Genomic DNA, 23,591 nt, shown 5'->3' with positions numbered 1-23,591 from the left:
CCGGGACAATTAACACGTCCGGTGAACAGGTCAGGGTTCCATCGCCGCGGGCATAACAGTTGAAACTGGAGCAGCAGCACAACTAGGTAGACTGGGGACAGCAAGGAATCATCAGGCCAGGTTGTCCTGAGGCATGGTCCCAGGGCTCAGGTCCTTCGAGAGGGAGAGAGAATTAGAGGGAGCATACTTAAATTCACACAGGACACCGGATAAGACAGGAGATATACTCCAGATATAACAGACTGACCCTAGCCCCCCGACACATGAACTATTGCAGCATAAATACTGGAGGCTGAGACAGGAGGGGTCGGGAGACACTGTGGCCCCGTCCAACGATACCCCCGGACAGGGCCAACCAAGTCAGCCAGTAAAATACTACTTGAGTAAAAGTCTAAAATTATTTGGGATTTAAACATAGTTAAGGATCAAAACTAAATGTAATCGCTAAAATATACTAAGTATCAAAAGTAAAATATTGCTGATATTTATCAAATTATTTCACCTGTACACCTGTAATTTATATGGTCATGTCCAGAAACAATGATAGTTTTACTCTCTCACTCAATTCATTTACATTGTGTGACAGAATGAAACGGAAATGAGTTCCATCCCAGTCTTCCGTTTGCCTTAGCCAATCGTTTCGATTGACAGAGACACACGAGGCTCAACTGGCCAATCAGGTTACATTTCGCTGCAACCACCATCCAATCAACGATACGCCTACTTGCAGGCCCGAATCCCTCTTCAACCTTCAGTAGTGATTTTTCTGTAGGGGCACCTTCAACTAGCACTGTCTTTCAGAATAAATATATTTTCCCACAGACATCATGTCCTTTCTGGCTACCAGTATCTGCAGGCTAGCGCCAAGACTCCTTCAGTCAAAGGTAAGCCGAGGCAAGGAGCCTCTTCGAAGTAGAGTGGGCGTCAGTGTCAGCTAATTTGCTAGAAACTAACAAGTAAACTTCAACAACTAGTTAGCCGGCTTGCTCGTTCTCCAGGATAAATGTCGGTTGTTGTCAAGCGCATTCATGTATGCTAGTGGCTACACATCACCAGACTGTTTTGAAGCTTGCCACAGATGGTTTTCTTTCTTTTAAATGTGTTGGCACTACTGTTTCTCGTCGTTTTTTTTAGGTTAGCTGCGAGCTAGCCAGTTGACAGTGACGGATAACGTTAACTAACAGGAGATTGATTGTGCAGGAGGTTGACGTTTGACAGTTAGTTAGCTATCCCTCCTCTCACATGGAAGTAATTTAAACTGCTTGTTTATGTAACCGATGTGAAATGGCTAATAGCCTTTCAATCGGTGACATCACTTGCTCTGAGACCTTGAAGTAGTGGTTTCCCTTGCTCTGCAAGTGCCGCGGCTTTTGTGGAGCGATGGGTAACGATACTTCGTGGGTGACTGTTGTTGATGTGTGCAGAGGGTCCCCGGGTCGGGGCGAGGGGACGAATTTAGATAATCCAAAATAATGCATAGTCTTATGTTAGGTACCTACTGTCAGCAGTGGCAAGTTAATTGGCTGGCTAGCTAACCTGCTCCTCCACTTCCCCTCATTTGACCTTCAGTGCTAACATTTTCATTCATAAGTAAATGTCCTAACTATTAACGTTAGCCAATACAACAGCAACTATCTAGGTTTGTTCATTTTCGGGTGCTGTATTGTTGCCAACTCCATTTATGTCGCAATCTACACTGAAAAATATATATAAACGCAACTTGTATAGTGTTGGTCCTGTGTTTCATGAGTTTAAATAAATGATCCCAGAAATGTTCCATATGCACAAAGCTTTTCTCTCAAATTTTGTGGGCACTTTTTTTTTTTTTTTACATCCCTGTTAGTGAGCATTTCTCCTTTGCCAAGATAATCCATCCACCTGACAGGTGTGGCATATCAATAAATGTATTAAACAGCAGGATCATTACACAGGTGCATCTTGTGTTGGGGGCAATAAAAGCCCACTTTAAAAGGTGTTTTTGTCACACAACACAATGCTAAGTTTTGAGGGAGTGTTCAATTGGCATGCTGACTGCAGGAATGTCCACCAGAGCTGTTACCGGTTAATTTAATGTTCATTTCTTTACCATAAGCTGCCTCAATGTTGTTTTAAAGTATTTGGCAATATGTCCAACTGGCCTCAACCGCAGACAATGTGTATGTTGTTATGTGGGCAAGCAGTTTGCTGACGTCAACGTTGTGAACAGAGTGCCCCATGGTGGCGGTGTGGTTATGGTATAAGCTACTGCCAATGAACACAATTACATTTTTATCTATGGCCATTTGAAAGCACAGATGCTGTGACGAGATACTGAGGCCTATTGCCATGCCATTCATCCGCCACCATCAACTCCTATTTCAGCATGATAATGCATGTCGCAAGGATCTGTACACAATTCCTGGAAGCTGAAAATGTCCCAGTTTTTCCATGGCCTGCATACTCACCCATTGAACATGTTTGGGATGCTCTTAATCGATGTGTACGACAGCGTGTTCCAGTTCCCGCCAATATCCAGCAACTTAGCACAGCCATTGAAGAGGAGTGGGACAACATTCCACAGGCCATAATCAACAGCCTGGTCAACTCTATGCGAAGGAGATGTCGTGTTGCATGAGGCAAATGGTGTTCACACCAGATACTGACTGTTTTTCTGATTCACGCCCCTACCTCAGTTTTTAAAGGGATCTGTGACCAACAAAATCTGTATTCCCGGTCATGTGAAATCCATAGATCAGAGCCTAATTTATTTTTATTGGACTGATTTCTTATGAACTGTAACTCAGTAAAATATTTGAAGTTGTTGCATATTGTGTTGATCTTTATTCAGTATACCTAGCCAGTTAACTATCCAATTATGTAATAGGTCTATGCATGTGCAACACTGAAGTTTCAATAACACACATGGATTTAAATCCTGTCTTGTCTATCTTGATTTCATGCATTCCACAGAGGTCTGTATTGATTCCTGCGTGCCACTACTACCTCTTGCCTGGAAACCCAACGTTAAATTGCATAGAATTCAATGTCGGGCAGAAATTAGTGTTTTGAATCAGGAAAGTTTCCTTTCACAACCTCTACAAGTCAGAATGTTGAATACAATTATATTTTAACATACTTTACCGGTTGTCTGTGCAGTTGGTCCTTTTGGCGGTAGGAATGTGAAGCAATATCCACAAGAAAGTTTAATTACATTAACTTTTCAAAGCTCTGGTAGTGTGTTCAGATTTCTATCACCTGAAGCATGCACAGAACCATGTACGGTAAACATGTGCAGGAGCTTGGCAGTAGACATGAGGCTCATTGATGTAATTATACTTTCCTGTGGATATATTGTCTCCTACCGCCAAAAGGACCAACTGCAAGGACAACTGGTAAAGTACGTTAAAATATAATTTTATTTGACATTCTGGCTTGTGGATGTTGTGAGAGGAAACTTTCCTGATTCAAATGCTCATTTCTGCCCATTGGGTTTCCAAGCAACTACCTCCCTGGTCAGGAGTAAGACTTAAAGACTGTCTGAGTGTCCTTGGCACACCGGCTGTAACTAGATTGTAACCTACAGCACTGCCTTCACCCAATTACCCTCCTGCTCAGATCATTCTATTTCTATGGCCCAGATAGCTGACAAATCACGTTAACTTGTGACATCTTATTTAAAGGACTGTTCACTTTCAAGCCTCAGACAGATGTACCTCTCGTTCACCAAATCCCTCTTTGATTCTCAGTTGAAGCATTGATGACGTTGGGAAAGTAGCCAGATGGGACTCCCTAAAAACATGCCACTTCCATACAGCTACGTCCGGAAGTGACTTTTCGTCCCAGGTTTTTGCTAAACCTAACACTTTTTTCCTAACCCTTTTTGCTAACCGTAACCTAATTTTCCTAACCTGCCACATTAATTCTCCTAACCTACTATGAAAAAGTCACTTCCGGTTGTGGCTGTATCGAAGTGGCGTGTTTTTGGGGAGTCTTGTAGCCAGATGTCCCTTGCGTTGACCCCCTGGCTCCATCCCCCTTCCATTGACTTTGACAATCTGACTGATGAGTCTGGTCAGAGATCTGTATATAATGACGAGATGTTCATGTCTTTGCCCTAACAATGGGAGCCCTTCTCCCAAAGGCAGGAAGGCAGATGACAAGCTTAAATAAAATTAAAAAACATATAAACGCATTGGCCTTATTTTGGACATATTTTTGCAAGAGTGAAACCTCTCACTTCGCCTCTTCCTCTCTGGTCTGGTTTCAGACTACTGGTAGTAATCACCTGCTAAACTACAAGATTACTGGCAGCCAGTCAAGAACTTTTTTATCCTGCCTGGGCTTATTTTGTATTTTTATTTATTTACTCAAGAACATTCCTGTTAATCCCACTCAATCTCCTAGTTCTAGTGACCGAGTCCTTAGGGTCATCTGCCATTGATGGTTGGTAGCCTTAGACAAATGCAGCTGGATAGCTGGAGTAACAAATACATTATGGTTAATTGAAATTGAGAAATATTGCTAGTTTTTTGCTATAAACCCTCTAGGTTCATTTTCATTCATCATTATACCAGCTGCTCCCATTTACCTCTGACAACAGTATAATGGTCTCCACTATTATCTGCAGTCAAGGCAGACATTGCGGATTGCTCGACCGGATATCAGTTATCTATACTGAACCAATTACCCAATCTTCCCACTCTGTCGTGGATGTTGTGAGTCTATGGGGTTGGATATTTAGGCTAATTGAGAAGCGGCGAGAAATCAGGATTTCATGGTACTATCAGCTCAATGATTAAATTAGGCCTACTTCTAGTAGTCTAGCTGCAGGTATTGGAAATCAGAGTGTAGTTGTGCTACGCAGCTAATTTGAAGCTTCTCTAATGCCTCCTTTACACTCAGTGCTAACCAAGTCTTTGTTTTAACCACAGACCCTCCCTCAGGCTCATGTTTTCTGATGCTTGTATTTTCCTCTCTGCAGAATGCCTCATGTGTCATTGTGGCATCCAGACATGCCAGCTCATCAACAGTAAGTACTCTCAGACCACCTCTTCAAGGCCACTCATTGACAGTTTGCCCATTATTAACGTCATTGTTGGTGAAGCATGATATTAACAGGGATTGACAAGAAGAGATGATTTCCTTCTTTGTTCTCTTTGCCATTCTGGATCATGCTGACAACTTTATAAGCCTGTGTTTTTCAACCTATGTTTTGGGTATAATGGTTGTTTAACTAACACAGACTTGGCAGTGTTATCACAATTTTCACTAGGTTCTCTGTAGTTGACATTTTTTTTTATATAGGCTGGTTTTCAACAAATTTTATTTTGCCTGAGCTTTCAGAGACATGTCTGTGTTTTTGCAGAATTTAAAGGATGTTCTATCAGACCTCATCCCAAAAGAACAAAGTAGGATCAAGAGCTTCAAACAGCAGTATGGCAAAACCAACATTGGATCGATCACTGTTGATATGGTAAGTAATTGAGCCGTATTCATTATCTCAGAACATAATGTTGGTAAAACCATACAAGAGAATAAAAGGCTTTTAATGTAGAAATAAACCACTTTGAGAGGAAAATTGCAAGTATTATGTTATAATACTTTTATTGCATCAAATGGTTGTTTTATGCAATAGAATAAGGGGTTGTTAGAATGCTTGTCTGTGTGTGTTCTACTGAGGATGGGCCTCTGGGAGATAACACTGACAGGAGATTTATTTTCCAGAGCATGAGTTAATGTTTCTGTTCTATACGGTACCAGTGAGACATGGCTCCAGTATGGAGTTAGGGGGCCAGACACTGGTCTCTACACAATGAAAACTGTTTATACAGCAGAGACTTATAATTCACAGCAGACAGTATCTTTCATATAAATCTTAACCTTGTGACCTATTCTATACATCTGTTCGTCATGTAGGTTGAAAGGGGTGTATCTTGGCTATAAAAGACCTTTGTACTTTTGTCTCTGGGCTCTCAACGAGTCGACCAGCCATCATTATCGTAGAGGACTCAATCAATTCACTTTATATGTTTGTTGTATTGACCTGCTCCATTATTAAGTGATTTAAAGATTTAGTTTAAGTATAACTCTGACTTGTGTGATAAGGTTGTCTCCTCATTTGATAGTAAAGAAATTAACCACCACACCACAAAGATCAGAAAAGCAATGGTAAAATCATTTTCAAAATTCCATTAACAAAATTATGTGTGGTGAGGGTCTTTAGTTTATTAATATGTAGAAATGGATTCATATTACTGTATTATAAACCGGCTGCTACGTGATTGGGTCTGATGTTGCCCCTCAGCTATCCCCCTTTTAGCATACTAGCGGTCATGTAATGTACCACTACTCAGCTTGTTTCCTGCCAGCTGAGCACAGCCTCATGATGATGTGGCCGATGACACTTTGCTTCTTGAAAACTTGATTGCTGACATTCAAAACATTGAGACTGTACCAACAGCGGACTAATGCAAAGAAAAAAACTAAAATATAAAGCTGAGTTACAGCTCTTGCCTCCCACACCAGAAATCACAGCAGACTCAATCCAGGGTTACACACACCTCAGGTCTTACAGTGAACGTCATCCACACGTTTATCATTCACATGACATCTTCACCTTTTTTATGACTATGAAGAATGTAGATGAATTAAGCTCAGGGTCATCTTTACACATTTTGATTTGAGACACTTATTTCTGGACTTTGATCAGATAGAATTAGTCTAGCCTATATTGCGCTTTCTGTACAGAATGTAATTTCTGTTGTTTCACAGGTCTATGGTGGGATGAGGGGCATGAAGGGTCTGGTGTACGAGACCTCAGTGCTGGATCCTGATGAGGTGTGTTTCCTGCCATCCCAACACAAATAATCCACTAAACAGTAACACCCACAGAATAACTGATGTGTCAAGCTGAGCACTCTTGTCCCTTGTAGATAAGCCATATTGGCACTTACAGTGCCTTCAGAAAGTATTCAGACTCCTTGACTTATTCCACATTTTGTGTTATAGCCTGAATTCAAAATTGATGAAAACAATTATTCTCACCCATCTACACACAATACCCCTGAAAACATGCAGCCGAAAGTTTCTATTGAACTTGCCATACTAATAAAGGCATTTTAATTAATTATATGAAGAGTGCCTTGGTCCTCCTTTCTTTTTGATGACCCCTGAAAACATGTTTTAAGACATTTTTGCACATTTTATTGAAAATGAAATACAGAAATAAGTATTCACACTCGAGTCAATACTTTGTAGAAGCACCTTTGGCAGTGATTACAGTCTTTCTGGCTAAGTCTCTAAGAGCTTTCCACACCTGGATTGTACACTATTTGCCCATTTTTATTATTGAAAAAATTCTTCAAGCTCTGTCAAATTGGTTGTTGATCATTGCTAGACAACCACTTTCAGGTCTTGCTATTGATTTTCATGTATATTTAAGTCAAAACTGTAACTCGACCACTCAGGAACATTCACTGTCTTCTTGGTAAGCAACTCCAGTGTAGATTTGGCCTTGTCTGTTCATTGTCCTGCTGAAAGGTGAATTAATCTCCCAGTGTCTGTTGGAAAGCAGACACTGGGATCCTTTAGGATTTTGCCTGTGCTTAGCTCCATTCCGTTAAGGACTGGAGTTTTTCAGGATAAAAAATAAACAATTACAAGCACACCCATAACATGATGCAGCCACAACTGTGCTTTAAAATATAGAGAGTGGTACTCAGTAATTAGTTGTAATGGGTTTGCCCCAAACATAACTTTGTATTCGGGACAAAAAGTGAATTGCTTTGACAGATTTTTTTCTAGTATTACTTTAATGCCTTGTTGCAAACAGGATGCATGTTTTGGAATCTTTTTATTCTGTACAGCATCCTTCTTTTCACCCTGTCAATTAGGTTAGTATTGTTAAGTAACTACAATTTTGTTGGTCCATCCTCAGTTTTCTCCTATCACAGCCATTGGCCTCAGGGTGACATCCATGAGCAGTTTCCATCCTCTCCGGCAACTGAGTTACCATCCAAAGTGTAATTAATTAATTAACCATACTCTAGTCTTTCTTTTACCCATCTACCAATAGGTGCCTTTCTTTGCAAGGCATTGAACAACCTCCCTGGTCTTTGTGGTTGAATCTGTGCTTGTAATTCAATGCTTGACTGAGGGACCTTACAGATAATTGTACGTGTGGGGTACAGAGATGAGGTAGTCATTCAAAAATCATGTTAAACACTTATTGCACACAGTGAGTCCATGCAACTTATTATGTGACTTGTTAAGCACATTTTTTTTACTCCATAAATTATTTAGGCTTGCCATAACAAACGGGTTGAATACTTATAACATTTTGGTTTTTCTTTTATTAAATTATTTTGTGTAAATTTCGAAAAACATATTTCCACTTTGATATTAGGGTATTGTGTGTGTGTGTGTGTGTAGGCAGGCCAGTGACAAAACAACTACATTTAATCAATTTTAAATTCAGGCTGTAAGACAACAAAATGTGGAAAAAGTCAAGGGGTGTAAGTACTTTCTGAAGGTACTATCTAAATTGTGTCAAATTTGTCTTTAGGGCATCCGCTTCCGTGGCTACAGCATTCCAGAGTGTCAGCAGCTGTTGCCCAAGGCTCCAGGAGGTCAGGAGCCGCTGCCTGAGGGCCTCTTTTGGCTGCTGGTCACAGGACAGGTCCCAACAGAGGAACAGGTGAGATGGGGCTAGGGCTAATTTAAACTGAATGTGGAGATTTAGTCTGGTCAAGTGGAAAGGAGGTTAAACGGTAGCATAAACATAACCACATGTAACATGGATTTGCATTAGTATACGCACCACATGTAACATGGTTTTGCATTAGTATACGCACGAAAAGTTCTAATGCAATGTTAGACCTCACTTTTATTTTTCAAGTTATTACATAAAACCGATCAGAATGCCGAAGTCATGCCGTAAAATATTTTTTGCGGGTTGTGGCGTTTTATATGGAGAACCCAGCCAGTCAGCCTATTCCCTATAATGTGAACTCCAACAGAAATAACTTAATGTATAACTTCAAATTAAACCAAATTGTTTGCACCTTCATAACTACTGGTTTCAATAAAATGTTCAGCTAACTTAAAACCAAATTAATTTATGAATTTATTGATAGAAATCAGCTTGCAAAGTTGCAAGCCAACTAGCCTGCTAACGTTAGCTCTACTAGCCTGCTAACGTTAGGTTAGCACTGCGTGAGTCAGCCAGTTGCGATCAACACCTAGCTTACAGAAACATTTAAAGTAAACCAAAGTTTTGAACATACATAACACCATCTAAACAATTATCAAATTAAGTTGCCGTATATGCAGTTATCTTAGCCAGCCAGCTAAGGTTACTTATTTTAGCCTGCTTGCTAGCATAGCCAGCTAACTAGCCTAGTTGGCCAACCACCACGGTCGACATAGCTAAGTGGTAAGCCAGAGAACAACACCAACTATTCTAGCACAAGCAGGAAAAATATATATAAATCTAACAGATATAAAGTAGAGAGCGTGGAGACTTACCGATTGACAACTGAGTTAACGACCAAAGAAGAGCCGAGGAAGAGGCCTTTTCACCAGCCTGAGGGAGTCAGCTAATCCAATAGCGATATAGGGAGGTAAATCCACATTGAATTTACCCGGTTTATCTCATTACTGCTGACTCTCGTGATGTACCGGTAGGTCGGTAGGGAACAGAGGTTGCTGGCATAACATTCACGCTCGGCACAGCACCTGGTTTCAGTCACTCATTCCGAATCCTGCCTTCCACTGGTTATAGCTATCAACGTCCTCCGTGGTTAAATGAGCACTGCATACAGTAGACGTGCCCGTGGTTCCCTTCATCCAATCCGCTCGCTTCAACTGGACAAACCGGTTCCACTACAAAGCTAGCTTCTCGTTTTTGGGCCACAAATTGTGGGTACTACTGCACCCAGCAACAACCCAACTCCAACACACATCCTTGGCATTTAGTGTTTGCTGCAGCTCTTTCTTGAAGCCACCACAAGATGAGGTCTAATTCCACCCTAAAATGGCTCAGCTGGAGGAAATTCCTATATTACATACTAGATGCAAGTTACTTTATGGTTTAGGAGGAAGGCATTGAAGTTCTACAACCATAGCAAAGTGATGGGGATTTATAATGTTTGGGATTGAATAACATTTCCTGTCTCAATTTTTTTATTGGCCCTACTTGTACTCACCGATCATGTTTGCATCTCATCTCTCCAGGTGAGCTGGTTGTCCAAAGAATGGGCTAAGCGGGCAGCACTCCCCTCCCACGTCGTCACCATGCTAGATAACTTCCCTACCAACCTTCACCCAATGTCCCAGTTCAGCGCCGCAATCACAGCTCTGAACAGCGAGAGCAGCTTTGCCCGAGCCTACTCCGAGGGCGTCAACAAGGCCAAGTATTGGGAGGTAAGTCACACACAGACAGATCTCAGCATGTATTCTTCACAGACCTGGGTTCAAATGGTATTTGACATTTTTTAAATACGTTGTCTGTGTTTGATTGAACGTGCCTGGTGAAATGGAACAAACAGAAAAGCCATTAAGGTGTAAACCTTGCACATCTGGCGCTTCAGGCAGGCTAAAGCCAACGCTCAAAGTATTTGAAAGATTTTAAATATAATTTTAACCCAGTTCTGCATTCCTCACACTACACTACAATGCAGTACAGGCAGAGGTGTGGCTAAAGGCATTAAACCAGTGTGTGATGCCAGATCAATGAGTCGTCTTCACTAAACCTTGATTGATTTTAAAGTACCTTTCAAGTGTCTGTTCTTTTAAATGTGAATTTTAACACGCACACCAGGTCTCCCTTGAACAAGAGTATATTCATCTCTTCCTCGACTTCCTGGTTAAAGATTAGGCTAAATTTAGGTAAATAGAAACACAACCACACTGTTTATTGTGTAGAGCAGGGAATTACAGCCCCAGAGTTCGATAGGCAGACTTGAAAAAGCTCACAGACCAAAACACCAACAGGAAATCACCTACCGAGGTAATCGTGTGTGGGATTTATCATGTCTTTCAGTGAGATCCTGTGGGAGACAGTCTACTGACTGTTGATTAAACCACCTACCCTTCTCTATTCAGTTCGTCTACTCTATTCCTGTGAATCTACTCTATTCCTGTTCATCTATTCAGTTAATCTACTCTATTCCAGTTCATCTATGAGGACTCCATGGACTTAATTGCCAAGTTGCCATGTGTTGCTGCTAAGATCTACCGTAACCTTTACCGTGAGGGCAGCAGCATTGGAGCTATTGACTCCAACCAGGACTGGTCCGCTAACTTCGCCAACATGCTGGGCTACAGCAACTCTGCTGAGTTCACTGAACTTATGAGGCTCTACCTCACCATCCACAGGTATTTTACTATAGGCCAGTTTCAGGTTAAGAATCTCCACTGAAGAATCTCCATTGAAACCAGCCCTGAAGGATGTATATTTTAAGCATAATTACAGTTTAAGCGCCTTTGGGTCATTGAAAAGCACTCTATAAAACCCAGGTATTCATATTATTAACCATTATAAGTCATTGATTTATTTTACTTTTGGGGGGGTTGCCATTTTGTCTATGTTTTGGCTGTAGCTCCTTCCCCTTTGCCACAAAATTCTGGCATTGCATGATAGAATTGTGAAACCCTCAAATATAAAAATTCTCTGCCCCCTAGTGTTTATATGTTGCATTAGAATTATTCTACAGTTTTGGGGGGGATAAGTCTGTATTTGAATATAGTTCTGTATAAATGTTTTTGTTAGTAATAATCAATAATGTGAAGTACAATTTTGTAATGAATTACTATACATTAAAATGAATGTGACCCTTTGGGGTTTCAGTGACCATGAGGGAGGCAACGTCAGCGCCCACACAAGTCACCTGGTGGGCAGTGCTCTGTCGGACCCTTACCTCTCCTTCAGTGCTGCTCTGAACGGGCTGGCTGGACCTCTGCATGGGTTGGCCAACCAGGTCTGTGTCAATCCTGTCCTTTGCTCTGCACAGTCACATGGATGGATAGATGGATGGACAGAACGATAGTCATGTTGGCGTAACTGGCTTTTCCTTAACATCAGCACAACAGTGCTTTTATAGAGTGTTTCTGTTTTAGACTTGCTGAGGTTATAACAGTGTGTTTCTGTGTGCCCTGCAGGAGGTACTGGTGTGGCTGACGGCCCTGCAGAAGGAGATGGGAGGGGAGGTGTCTGATGAGAAGATGAGGGATTACATCTGGAACACACTCAAGTCTGGCAGGGTAAGAGCGCATCTGGCTTCACTATTACGACGCATCTTACCAAAAATGTCCTAGTTCTCCAGGATTCTGGGAATCAGGAAGGAAGGAGTGAATCCTCCAACGGGATTCTGAAGAACACAGGACATTTGGGGGGAAGTTTGCAACCCTAATCCTCACACCCTCTCTCTCTGCCGTAGGTGGTGCCAGGCTACGGGCATGCTGTCCTGAGGAAGACTGATCCCAGGTACCAATGCCAGCAGGAGTTTGCCTTTAAGCACCTGCCCAATGACCCCATGTTCAAGCTGGTGCACCAGCTCTACAAGATCGTGCCCCCAGTGCTGCTAGAGCAGGGTAAGGCCAAGAACCCCTGGCCCAACGTAGATGCCCACAGTGGAGTGCTGCTGCAGGTAAGCAATATTCTTTATTTGGGCATTCTGCTCAACAATGTCCTATTGTAATGTTACGTATTGCAATGTAATGCAGATCCATTCTGAAACTTCGATGGAATGTGAAAGGGATTTCTAAATGTATTTTGACCAGTCAGAATTACAATCCAGATGTACTTCAATTATAAGCATCACAAAACACAGCACCTGTGGGTTTTAGTTTAGTCTTTTAATCATTCCATTTTTGTTGACCCTCTGTAACAAAACATATTTGACATCCCTGGCCTTCCCCCTGACCTCTCTCCACTACAGTATTATGGGATGACAGAGATGAACTACTACACTGTGTTGTTCGGCGTATCCCGAGCCCTGGGAGTGCTGGCCCAGCTGATCTGGAGCCGAGCCCTGGGCTTCCCCCTGGAACGCCCTAAGTCCATGAGCACGGACGGACTCATGACCCTGGTGGGGGCCAACAAGTCAGGCTGAAGAGGGAGAGAAGGGAGGAAATAACAAATAAAAGCTGACCTCGCCCCCATCCCCATGAAAGAGATTCAAAGAGACAGTACACTTTTTTAATTTATTATTATTATTATTATTAATCAAAAATCCCCAAAAAGGGCGTTTGATATTTACATTGTTTGGTGTGAGACTGTGTTAGGTATTCATAGATATCCTATATTATATATCCCCGCTATGCCTCCACATTTGGAAGATAAAGAGAGAAGATGCAAAACACGTACTCATACACTGAGTGTAAAAAAACATGAACTCCTTCCTAATATTAAGTTGCCCTCAGAACAGCCTCAATTTGTCAGGGCATGGACTCTACAAGGTGTCGAAAGCGTGCCACAGGGATGCTGGCCCATGTTGACTCCAATGCTTCCCACTGTTGTGTTAAGTTGGCTAGATGTCCTTTGGGTTGTGGACCATTCTTGATACACACAGGAAACTGTTGAGTGAGAAAAATCCGGCAGTGTTGCAGTTCTTGACACACTCAAACCAGTGCACGCGGTACCTACAACCATACCCCATTCAAAGGCACTTAAATCTTTTGTCTTGGCCATGCACCCTATGATTGGCACGCATTCACAATCCATGTATCAATTGTCTCAAGGCTTAAAAATCCTTTAACTTGTCTCATCTCCTTCATCTACATTGATTTGATTGAAGCGAATTCAACAAGTGACATCAATAAGGGATAATAGCTTTCACCTGGTCAGTCTGTCATGGAAAGAGCATGTGTCCTTAATGTTTTGTACACTCAGTGTATATACAATTCACCTGCCTAGAGATTACAGCTAGTTTAATTTATGTTCAGTGTTTGCTAACCCCATGCCTCTCGTATGGTGGCCAGGCCTGGGTTGCCCAGTCTGTCACTCCACCTCATTACTACAGAGCTCCCACCTACCTCTGTTCCTGACTCAAGACAATTACAGCACAGTAGGCTAATGTGGTCTTGTAACATCTTATCAGCTTTCCCCATGTGCCTGGGAGGACTGGGCCACCAACAGATTGAAGATGTGAAGGGGCATAAAAAGTAGCATAAAATCCAAACTCGTATACTCTGTTTTACTATTGTTTCAATTGGAGCATATCCGTTTGGTTTCCAGGCTACATAAACATAGAATTATGTGGGGAGTTACAGACGAATGCCAAATGGTCATCAATTGAGATTTAAATTGTGGTAGTTTGACATCAAGATTAACCCCTTTAAAAAGCAAGCAAAATTAATAAGGAAGCAAGTTACTTTTAATTTCGGTCACATTCTGCTGGTATTAGTTGCTGAAGCTTTGATTGTCTGGAAAGCCTGGCCTAATCTTAAACAGGGAAACATAGCATTTTTTTTTGCCGGAAACCCTCACCGCATTTATCTATAGATTTCCCCCAATGTCACTCTAACCATTCTGATTTCACTCCCAAGAACACTCCTGTAAAGAAAAAGGTCCTTCTCTGTAAAATTATCTAACTTCCACGGAAGATGTTCAATTTCGCCGAAGAAGGATGCAAATCAGGAAAAAAAGGGTACTGCCCCCTTTAAAAAAAATTATATATATATATATTCTCGTCTGGCTTGATTCCCTGACTTCAATGGATTTAACCTTGACCACACCTCAATGATCAAAATAACCTTTTGTTTTTTGTCATTCAATCGTGTCTTACATTCTTTCCTTTCAATTTCTGTCTGGGCATCTTTTGTAATGTGGGATTTGTGTGGGTAGGATGTATATGATAGAGCTCTGAATTGAAGCCTGGAGTACCCAAAGGCCTGATTTAATAATAGCATAGACTTGTCATCTTTGAAGGATTGGGAGGACAAGGTCTTCTGATTTTAGTATGTACATGAATGCAAGCTTGGACATAAGTGTGCAGTCGGGGGCTATTTGTCTGAGGTCCTGTCTTAATTTTGTTTATAAACTGGGTGGTTCGAGCTCTGAATGCTGATCGGCTGACAGCCGTGGTATATCACGCGTATGACAAAACATTTGTTTTTACTGCTATTATTACGTTGGTATCCAGTTTTAATAGTAATAAGGCACCTTGGGGGTTTGTTGTATAGGCATTGTGTTGCGCCTAAGAACAGCCCTTAGCTGTAGTATAGTGGTCATATAGCATACACTATACTTAAGCAATAAGGCCTGAGAGGGTATGTTACTAATGCCCCAGAAAAGCGCTTCCGTGATCGAGCTGCTACTTCAAAATGAGCACTTGTTGGTTTAGAATCCTTAATTCTTAGCAATATTAAAACCCCTGTTAGATTTGTCCTTTTTTGGGTGTTGAATGATAAACCGCTAATGTATAAAGATAATAATTTGTGGTTTTATTTATACTTTGTATATAGTTATGTATAGCTTGAATGAATGAGCTATTTTCAAAAAGTATTGCTCAGTCATACAGCTGTGTGATTCCAACCTCGCTCATTACGTCTTTCTGTTTTACGTGTCGTTATGAAAGTTACTCTTGTAAATAAATCTATTGCCCGTTTCATATGGGCTTTTTCTGCTGTTTAGGGGGTGTTTGCTTTGACTGTGTTCAAGCTTGCTCTCAGGCAGCAGATATTAGTTGCAGGCACATAGCAGCTTTACCTGTGCTTATGTTTATCAACACAACATACTATATAGCAGCTGTAGCACTTCTCACACTGCTTTCTGGAACAACTCATTCAATGTCTGTCAGACTTCACTGACGTCAGCCCCCTCAGATTTCTATGCCTTGCTATTCTCGCTTGGCTTCATGTTTTTCTGTGTTCATTCTTCTTGGTTTGTCTTGTGGAGTGTGGTTATTTCTGATCATAAGGTCTAAAGACCGTGTGGAACCAGGGGAAGATCTATTTAGGTGGGATTCAGTTGGAGAAAGCTATAACGGGATGGGTCAAATAGGTGAAAGGCGCTTAGAACAAATGGAAAACCAATAAATGTTTTTATTAACACTTGGTGTCATGTTCATATTTACTCATGGTGTGAAGAGGTTGAAAACTGACAAGGTTATTTCAATAACAAATGGATAATTGCAAAGTCGCTGGTAATCTAGTCCTGGCAGATTGTCCTCCTGTCTCAATGTCCTGGATGAACTGTACATAATCAGATTTGGACTGGCATTAAGGAATGAGAATACCCTTGTGCATGTAAAAAAATAAATAATAATACACAACCAGCCAGCTTACCTTATGTCAAATATGCCCAGCAGTCCATGTCTCACCTCTGGCTCTCTTTTTTTTCTGGCTCTGGAGAACTGCAGTCATAAGACCAGTCCGAGGATAATGTTACACACTGAAACAACCACTCAGCCGCTGTTGCATGAGCCCCCACTGCATTCATAAGTCTATGTACCAGGCCATGTCTGTTTCTGTATACAGGGCTAGACAGCTGAATCACAAGGAAGTGGGGTTTTGTTTAGTGAACTTTAGTTAATGTCCTACAATTTATGTTCTGTTTAAGTACGGTATTACCCAACATGGTAGTCTTTCTTCCGTTGTGATTTAATTTGTATAGGTATGGTGGTGTATGGAAGATATGTGTAATAATAATTGGCAGATGGTTAAAGGAACCATCTCTCTGTGCTGTTATTAATAACTGGCCCAGATACCACCACCCTGCTCTGGTTTCCCTTTGAAAAGGCAGCATCCCATCCACACATAGCGGAACCCCACCACCACTCACACACTGATTCACACTTCTTCACCTGTTGCATTCGGCGCATGTGACAAAATGTGATTCGATTTTTTTCCTCTTCAGCTTCTGTGCTTGACACTGCGAAGGAAACAACTCGATAAGGAGTTATGGCAATATGTATTTAGACTACATTGTATGGATGCACATTCCCAATATTCCATTGCATTGATAAGTGTGATTTTGTAGTGAGCAGTGACCAGCTGCTCATGGTCTAAACCAGAATGTGACATTTTGCTGAAATTCTAATTGAAAAAAAAAGTAGAGCACAAATATAGTGTTTGTTCTCCAACTGATACCATGGTTACAGAAGTGTAAATGAACACACTAAAAACAACTTAACTTAGGTAAAACCAATTTGATCAGCACGCCAAACTCAAACATATGCTCATACACTGGGTCTCAACACCCGTCTGTGCATTATTGCTCACTTAGAACTAATTGGCAGAATAAGTAAAAGGTAGGCCTAATTAGGAATACAGTAACATGATTCACAATTCCACCTCAATCTTTATTTACAATACACACATCATGCACACAAATACAATTGCCCTATATCAACACCCGACAGGGAAAATGAAAAGCAATGAATACAGCGGTTCTTAGGTAAGCTAGAGGTGCAATACTGTTACATCAAACTGGATGACCACAAGCAACTTATTGGTTGCTTTTGAACATTAAAAAAATACAAAAAGGAAGTTGCTTTGAAGTATTGAGACAGTGGTTATGAGTCTTGGAAGTCTTGCTTAAGAACAAATGAATAGTCTTGAATCTAAAAGACACACTTACAATAGCTTCCTATGTTAACCTTTCATGACCTCCTAGAGTAAATTCCACCATCATAGCAAAATGGCAAATACATACCAGTATATTACACATTTGACATTGCTGAGTCCTTTATTACACATAACTAAAATATGTGCATGTCTTCCCATTAAAACGTAGGCAATCCCAACAGAAATACAATTCAAAAGAAAACATCCTACACAAGTAGCCATATCTTTCATGCATAAATACTGCAATAAAATAACTTTGTCTTGTTTAATATATGAACGCGCTAGGCAGCCTGTCTTGACACACACAGCCATCTTGACACACTTTATAGAATTTTCACAGCATATCGACAAAGCTCCTTTTCTCCATATTTACATACAAGCACAACATTTAACAGACAAAGGCGCAGACTACATTTAAAAACCTTTCCTCCAAGAAAAATAAAGCACTTGAACAACATTCTCTCTGCACACACACAAAAGGGAAGGAAAGCTTTTCTTTTAAAAGCAAGGACATTTCTATGTGACCACATACAGTCGTGGCCAAAAGTTGAGAATGACACAAATATTAATTTCCACAAAGTTTGCTGCTTCAGTGTCTTTAGATATTTGTCAGATGTTACTATGGAATACTGAATTATACTTACAAGCATTTCATAAGTGTCAAAGGCTTTTATTGATAATTACATGAAGTTGATGCAAAGAGTCAATATTTGCAGTGTTGACCCTTCTTTTTCAAGACCTCTGCAATCTGCCCTGGCATGCTGTGAATTAACTTCTGGGCCACATCCTGACTGATGGCAGGCCATTCTTGCACAATCAATGCTGGGAGTTTGTCAGAATTTGTGGGTTTCTGTTTGTCCACCCGCCTCTTGAGGATTGACCACAAGTTGTCAATAGGATTAAGGTCTGGGGAGTTTCCTGGCCATGGACCCAAAATATCGATGTTTTGTTCCCTGAGCCACTTAGTAATCACTTTTGCCTTATGGCAAGGTGCTCCATCATGCTGGAAAAGGCATTGTTCATCACCAAACTGTTCCTGGATGGTTGGGAGAAGTTGCTCTCAGAGGATGTGTTGGTACCATTCTTTATTCATGGCTGTGTTCTTAGGCAAAATTGTGAGTGAGCCCACTCCCTTGGCTGAGAAGCAACCCCACACATGAATGGTCTCAGGATGCTTTACTGTTGACATGACACAGGACTGATGGTAGCGCTCAACTTGCTTTCTCCGGCCTTGCTTTTTTCCCGGATGCCCCAAACAATCGGAAAGGGGATTCATCAGCGGAAATGACTTTAATCCAGTCCTCAGCAGTCCAATCCCTGTACCTTTTGCAGAATATCAGTCTGTCCCTGATGTTTTCCCTGTAGAGAAGTGGCTTCTTTGCTGCCCTTCTTGACACCAGGCCATCCTCCAAAAGTCTTCGCCCCACTGTGCGTGCAGATGCACTCACACCTGCCTGCTGCCGTTCCTGAGCAAGCTCTACTGGTGGTGCCACGATCCCGCAGCTGAATCAACTATAGGAGACGGTCATGGCGCTTGCTGGACTTTCTTGTGTGCCCTGAAGCCTTCTTCACAACAATTGAACCGCTCTCCTTGAAGTTCTTGATGATCTGATAAATGGTTGATTAGGGTGCAATCTTACTGGCAGCAATATCCTTGCCTGTGAAGCCCTTTTTTTGCAAAGCAATGATGACGGCACGTGTTTCCTTGCAGGTTAACCATGGTTGACAGAGGAAGAACAATGATTCCAAGCACTACCCTCCTTTTGAAGCTTCCAGTCTGTTATTCGAACTCAATCAGCATGACAGAGTGATCTCCAGCCTTGTCCTCGTCAACACTCACACCTGTGTTAACGAGAGAATCACTGACATGATGTCAGCTGGTCCTTTTGTGGTAGGGCTGAAATGCAGAGGAAATGTTTATTGGGGGTTTCAGTTCATTTGCAATTCATCTGATCACTCTTCATAACATTCTGGAGTATATGCAAATTGCCATCATACAAACTGAGGCAGCAGACTTTGAAAATTAATATGTGTCATTCTTAACTTTTGGCCACGACTGTACACACACACACACACAAGTATATAAAATATTAGGAACACCTTCCTAATATTGAGTTGCACCCCCCCCCCCCCTCAGAACAGCCTCAATATGTCAGGGCATGGACTCCACAAGATGTCAAAAGTTGTGTCAAGTTGGCTGGATGTCCTTGGGGTGGTGGATCATTCCTGATACACACGGGAAACTTGAGTGTGAAAAACCCAGCAGTGTTGCAGTTCTTGACACCAACTGGTGTACCTACTACCATACCCCGTTCAAAGGCACTTCACTTTTTTGTCTTGCCCATTCACCCTCTGAATGACACACATACACAATCCATGTTCCAATTGTCTCAAGGCATAAAAATCCTTCTTTAACCTGTCTCCTCCCCTTTATCTACACTGATTGAAGTGAATTTAACAGGTTCCATCAATAAGGGATCATAGTTTTCACCTGGATTCACCTGGTCAGTCTTTCTCATGGAAAGAGTAGGTGTTGTTAATGTTTTGTATACTCAGTGTATATTTATAATCAATAACTTCAAAACAAATACATTTTAAAAGAAGCACTTCTTGGTATAAGCAATACTGTACATTTAAAATATATTTCTAAGATAAATTAATTTGACATGAATGGACGACTTTAATGTGGCAGGTAAGTGGAGTGCACCTGCATCCATTCCTCAACAATCTGATGCATCAACAGACAGACATGACAGACTCAAAATGGTCCATGTCATTGGTTGACTCAATATTGTGTCCTGTTCACTCACGATTACACAGCAATATATTAAATCTATTCCAATATGTGTAGTGGCTTTTTTGTTTTACAACTATATTTGGAAGAAGGATTCTTCTATTTAAATTGTGCACAAGCACCAATACAACAAGGGGCCTGCGCTGAAGAGTAACCCTTGTGAGGAGGTAGACGGCAGATTTTTACAAGACATGATCCAGGCTAAGATATGGGACTTTCAACTAGTTGTAGTTGTGAAGGGTGTTTAGCCAGGCTGATACCCACACTGATTGCCTCGTCATTACTCTATGATGTGAGGATGCACTAAGTGGCATCTTAGCCCGGTCCCAGATGGTCCAAGATCTCAGAAGTGCTGTCTCTCACGCCAGTGTGACCATAGGAGTTGGCAAGACAGCACAAACAGTTCTGGTACCAGGCTAATGGCACCTGGGTGGCAATGGAGGTGATTGGTGGAGGCTGGGTGGTGTAGTGTCATGCAGGTCCAGCTAGGTGATAGCCAGGGTGAAGGTGCAGGCTGGTTTGGGACAAGGGCACACAATGGCAGATGGACCTCACGTTTGGTGTACCTCATGGAACATTAACTCCCGTGGGACGCGAGTCTGTGGGCCGTAGAGCGTGCCGGCCCGGCGCTCGAAGGCAGACACATTTTTCTTTACCACCTCGTCAAAAAACACAGTTGCTAACTGGGAGTGGAGCAAGGAGCGGAACTCAAACGAGATCTGTGTGTCAGGAAGGAAGGAGAGGGCAGAATGTCAGTCAGAGAAGACATACAAAAGAGAAAGAGGATAAGCAAAGGATAAGCGCTGTTAAAGGATATAACTTAGTCAGACTATTCACAGGCACAAGGTCTACGCACAAATAGAGAGCAAGATTAGAAGAAACTGAGAGGTTGGCAGCATGAGAAATAAAAGGGCTGCAAGCTGGGGCTGTCATATTCACCGAAACGTCCACAGTGCAGGTGCGGGGATAACCAGGGATTCCAGGACTGAAGCGCCATATCGTCTCCAGGTGGTTAAAAAGTGTTCCATCTGTGCATACCGCCTAAAAAATGTAATCCAATAAGAAAGGTTTACTTAGAGTAATCTATCACCAAACCAACAATGTTCATCACATATCTCATCATAATTCATGGATCCTCAATTAAGTGGGACTAAATGGGATTGCAAAAATCTGGTAACTTTCTCAAGAATCCCAGGTTTTCCAGAATTCCTGGTTGGAAGACTCCTGAAATCAGAAGGGAATAAGCAGGAAATCTGTAAGTTACTGGAATTTTTAAACCCTAATTAAACAGGAGAGACTTACTTTGACCATGTGTGGTCGCACGACGCTGATCATGGATGTGTATCGCTCTACGATGGGTGGGAATCCCACCTCTAGCTGAGCTTTGGAGTGGCCTGCCCTCTTCATGATGGTCTGGGACTTCTTACACCAGGGGACAAAGAGTTTGTAGTCATCCACGTTGGCTACCACATCATACATCTCCAGCATAGAGTACCTGAAGCAGCATAGCAAAAGGAGTTTGAAAACAACAACATTACATCCCTTCCACTTCGTGTTTCAAATAGGCTAAGCCCTATTTTTTCCTTTAATATGAAATCTATCTATGCATTCAAGCTCTCGTTCATGCTTGTAACTACATACAGAAATAGCAAGTCCTACAATATACCGTATTCTATTTCATGTATGGTAGTATCTTACCCCAGTATCCTCCGCTCGGAGTACTCCTTTCTCTTATTTGTGAACCCCATGAAGGTTCTGCTGTGGGGAACTGATGTCATTGTGTCCCAATTCTGCTGGTGGCTAAGCACTCTGGGAGTCCTAGTCATTACAATACCACATGATGACAAGTGTCTGATGGGGAAGGGAGAGAAAGGATCATGTTAAAAATACTGGAGAGTAACATCTCTAACAAACATACTTTTCCAGATGGGCTTCCTGCCTTTAGAGTCAGGGTAGAAATAATATATTGCCAGCAGGGGGAAAAGGTTGCCAGTAGTGTCCTAACCTTCAATGTCTAGGACAAGCTACTATAATCTGAGTAAACACATGAATGGAACTATATGTAATGCGACCCACTCAGTCAGGTGGCTTGCAGAGCTGGCATGTTTTGCTATTGGGGTCTAAATGTGCTCACTACAAATAACTGTGTGACAGTCATAAAAAGTTTAATTACAGTCAGACAAAACTACAGAGAGCACTACTGACAAAGTGAAACCAATATGAAGAAAGCCACAATATGCATATACAACAACGGTGACATTGATAGGATTGAAAAGGGAACTTTTTAAGCCTTAATGCAAATTTGATGATTAATAGGAAGAACACAACAGTTACTAATTGTTTATATTCTCTGAAAAAACAGAAGGTTCTTCAGTGTGGACCTATTTGAACCAGATGTGGAACAAAAACCTGCACCAAAGGAGATTCAAAGATATGCACAATGCGCATGCAAAGTACTGATTGGTTAATTGTGTCACATGAAGTTATCAATTTATTAATCTCACCTGATAGTCTGTCTCATATGTTCTCTTGACCCCGCGGTGTGGCATGGTGAGCGCGCAGAGCCTACAGCAATCTCCAAAAACTCACTGAATGTCCGCACACCCATCGGCATTCGCCGGGCAGTTGCTGCCATTGTATTTTGGGTTAATTTATCAGAGCCTCAAGTAGAATAACGGTTCACGGAAACCGGATCTGTAGGTTTCTGTTAAACACTGACTTTAGCCAACTTCGGATTGGCTATTTGAAGCCTTTCCCAGTCCTATTTCACCGCATCCATCAACGTCAGACACCGTGTAGATAAGCTTCAGTTCACTTATCCAAGTAGACGCAACCAAAAAGGCCGCGTTTATATAAGTCGTTTATTTATTCCAAGCTCGATGTCCTGGGACGCTGAAGGTGCATAAAATGCGCGTTCACGTTTTTCCCCATACGGCGACAACTCTTTATCTCGACCGTATCTGTTTAGTAAAGTAAACACCGGTATCGGTCAGGCTCATGGCCAGGGACACACTGTTCTAAAACAGAGCAACTGTCCTATCAGTGCATTGCTGCCACCAACTGTGTCGGAGGTATTACAATCCCAGCCGCCTTGCTCCCAAATATCATTACTGGGAGTACGCAATGATTTCTTATATAATAAACGAGTACCATTTTAAAAAGGTGAGATTATTTTGAAATGCATTTAGTATATAATTGTAATTCCCCTCAAACATTGCGAGGCTTTCACATTGTCTGGGAGGGCAAAACG

At 41.6% G+C, this 23,591-nt stretch overlaps 2 protein-coding genes across 2 annotated transcripts; one reads left to right on the top strand and one right to left on the bottom strand.

Moving 5' to 3' along the window:
- Positions 1 to 579: 579 nt before the first annotated feature.
- Positions 580 to 16,032, top strand: LOC129829929 (citrate synthase, mitochondrial-like). Its single transcript, XM_055891951.1, has 11 exons — positions 580 to 884; positions 4,961 to 5,008; positions 5,345 to 5,452; positions 6,751 to 6,816; positions 8,543 to 8,674; positions 10,213 to 10,401; positions 11,153 to 11,355; positions 11,828 to 11,957; positions 12,139 to 12,240; positions 12,417 to 12,626; positions 12,918 to 16,032. The coding sequence occupies exons 1-11, from the start codon at positions 828 to 830 to the stop codon at positions 13,089 to 13,091; spliced, it is 1,419 nt and encodes a 472-aa protein (XP_055747926.1). The 5' UTR covers positions 580 to 827; the 3' UTR covers positions 13,092 to 16,032.
- Positions 16,033 to 17,261: 1,229 nt separating this feature from the next.
- Positions 17,262 to 23,584, bottom strand: LOC129829931 (coenzyme Q-binding protein COQ10 homolog A, mitochondrial-like). The gene is made up of 5 exons (XM_055891959.1): positions 22,846 to 23,584; positions 22,040 to 22,192; positions 21,644 to 21,836; positions 21,281 to 21,382; positions 17,262 to 21,060 (listed from the first exon to the last, which is right to left on the bottom strand). Exons 1-5 carry the CDS (start codon positions 22,974 to 22,976, stop codon positions 20,893 to 20,895), a joined length of 747 nt encoding a protein of 248 aa, XP_055747934.1. The 5' UTR covers positions 22,977 to 23,584; the 3' UTR covers positions 17,262 to 20,892.
- Between the last annotated feature and the right edge of the window lie 7 nt (positions 23,585 to 23,591).

Source organism: Salvelinus fontinalis, chromosome 31, assembly GCF_029448725.1.
Source record: "Salvelinus fontinalis isolate EN_2023a chromosome 31, ASM2944872v1, whole genome shotgun sequence".
Taxonomy (NCBI): Eukaryota; Metazoa; Chordata; class Actinopteri; order Salmoniformes; family Salmonidae; genus Salvelinus; species Salvelinus fontinalis.
The sequence above is the reverse complement of the archived record's forward strand: the minus strand, read 5'-3'. Positions and strand labels throughout refer to the sequence as shown.

Excerpts from the sequence above, each read along its gene's own strand:
- LOC129829931 (XM_055891959.1), bottom strand. The coding sequence starts at position 22,976 with ATGGCAGCAACTGCCCGGCGAATGCCGATGGGTGTGCGGACATTCAGT. Across the intron at positions 21,837-22,039 it reads TCCGAGCGGAGGATACTGGG|GTACTCTATGCTGGAGATGT; the intron begins GTAAGATACTAC and ends ATGCTGCTTCAG. Across the intron at positions 21,061-21,280 it reads CCTGCACTGTGGACGTTTCG|ATCTCGTTTGAGTTCCGCTC; the intron begins GTGAATATGACA and ends CCTGACACACAG.
- LOC129829929 (XM_055891951.1), top strand. The coding sequence starts at position 828 with ATGTCCTTTCTGGCTACCAGTATCTGCAGGCTAGCGCCAAGACTCCTT. Across the intron at positions 885-4,960 it reads CAAGACTCCTTCAGTCAAAG|AATGCCTCATGTGTCATTGT; the intron begins GTAAGCCGAGGC and ends TCCTCTCTGCAG. Across the intron at positions 10,402-11,152 it reads ACAAGGCCAAGTATTGGGAG|TTCATCTATGAGGACTCCAT; the intron begins GTAAGTCACACA and ends ACTCTATTCCAG.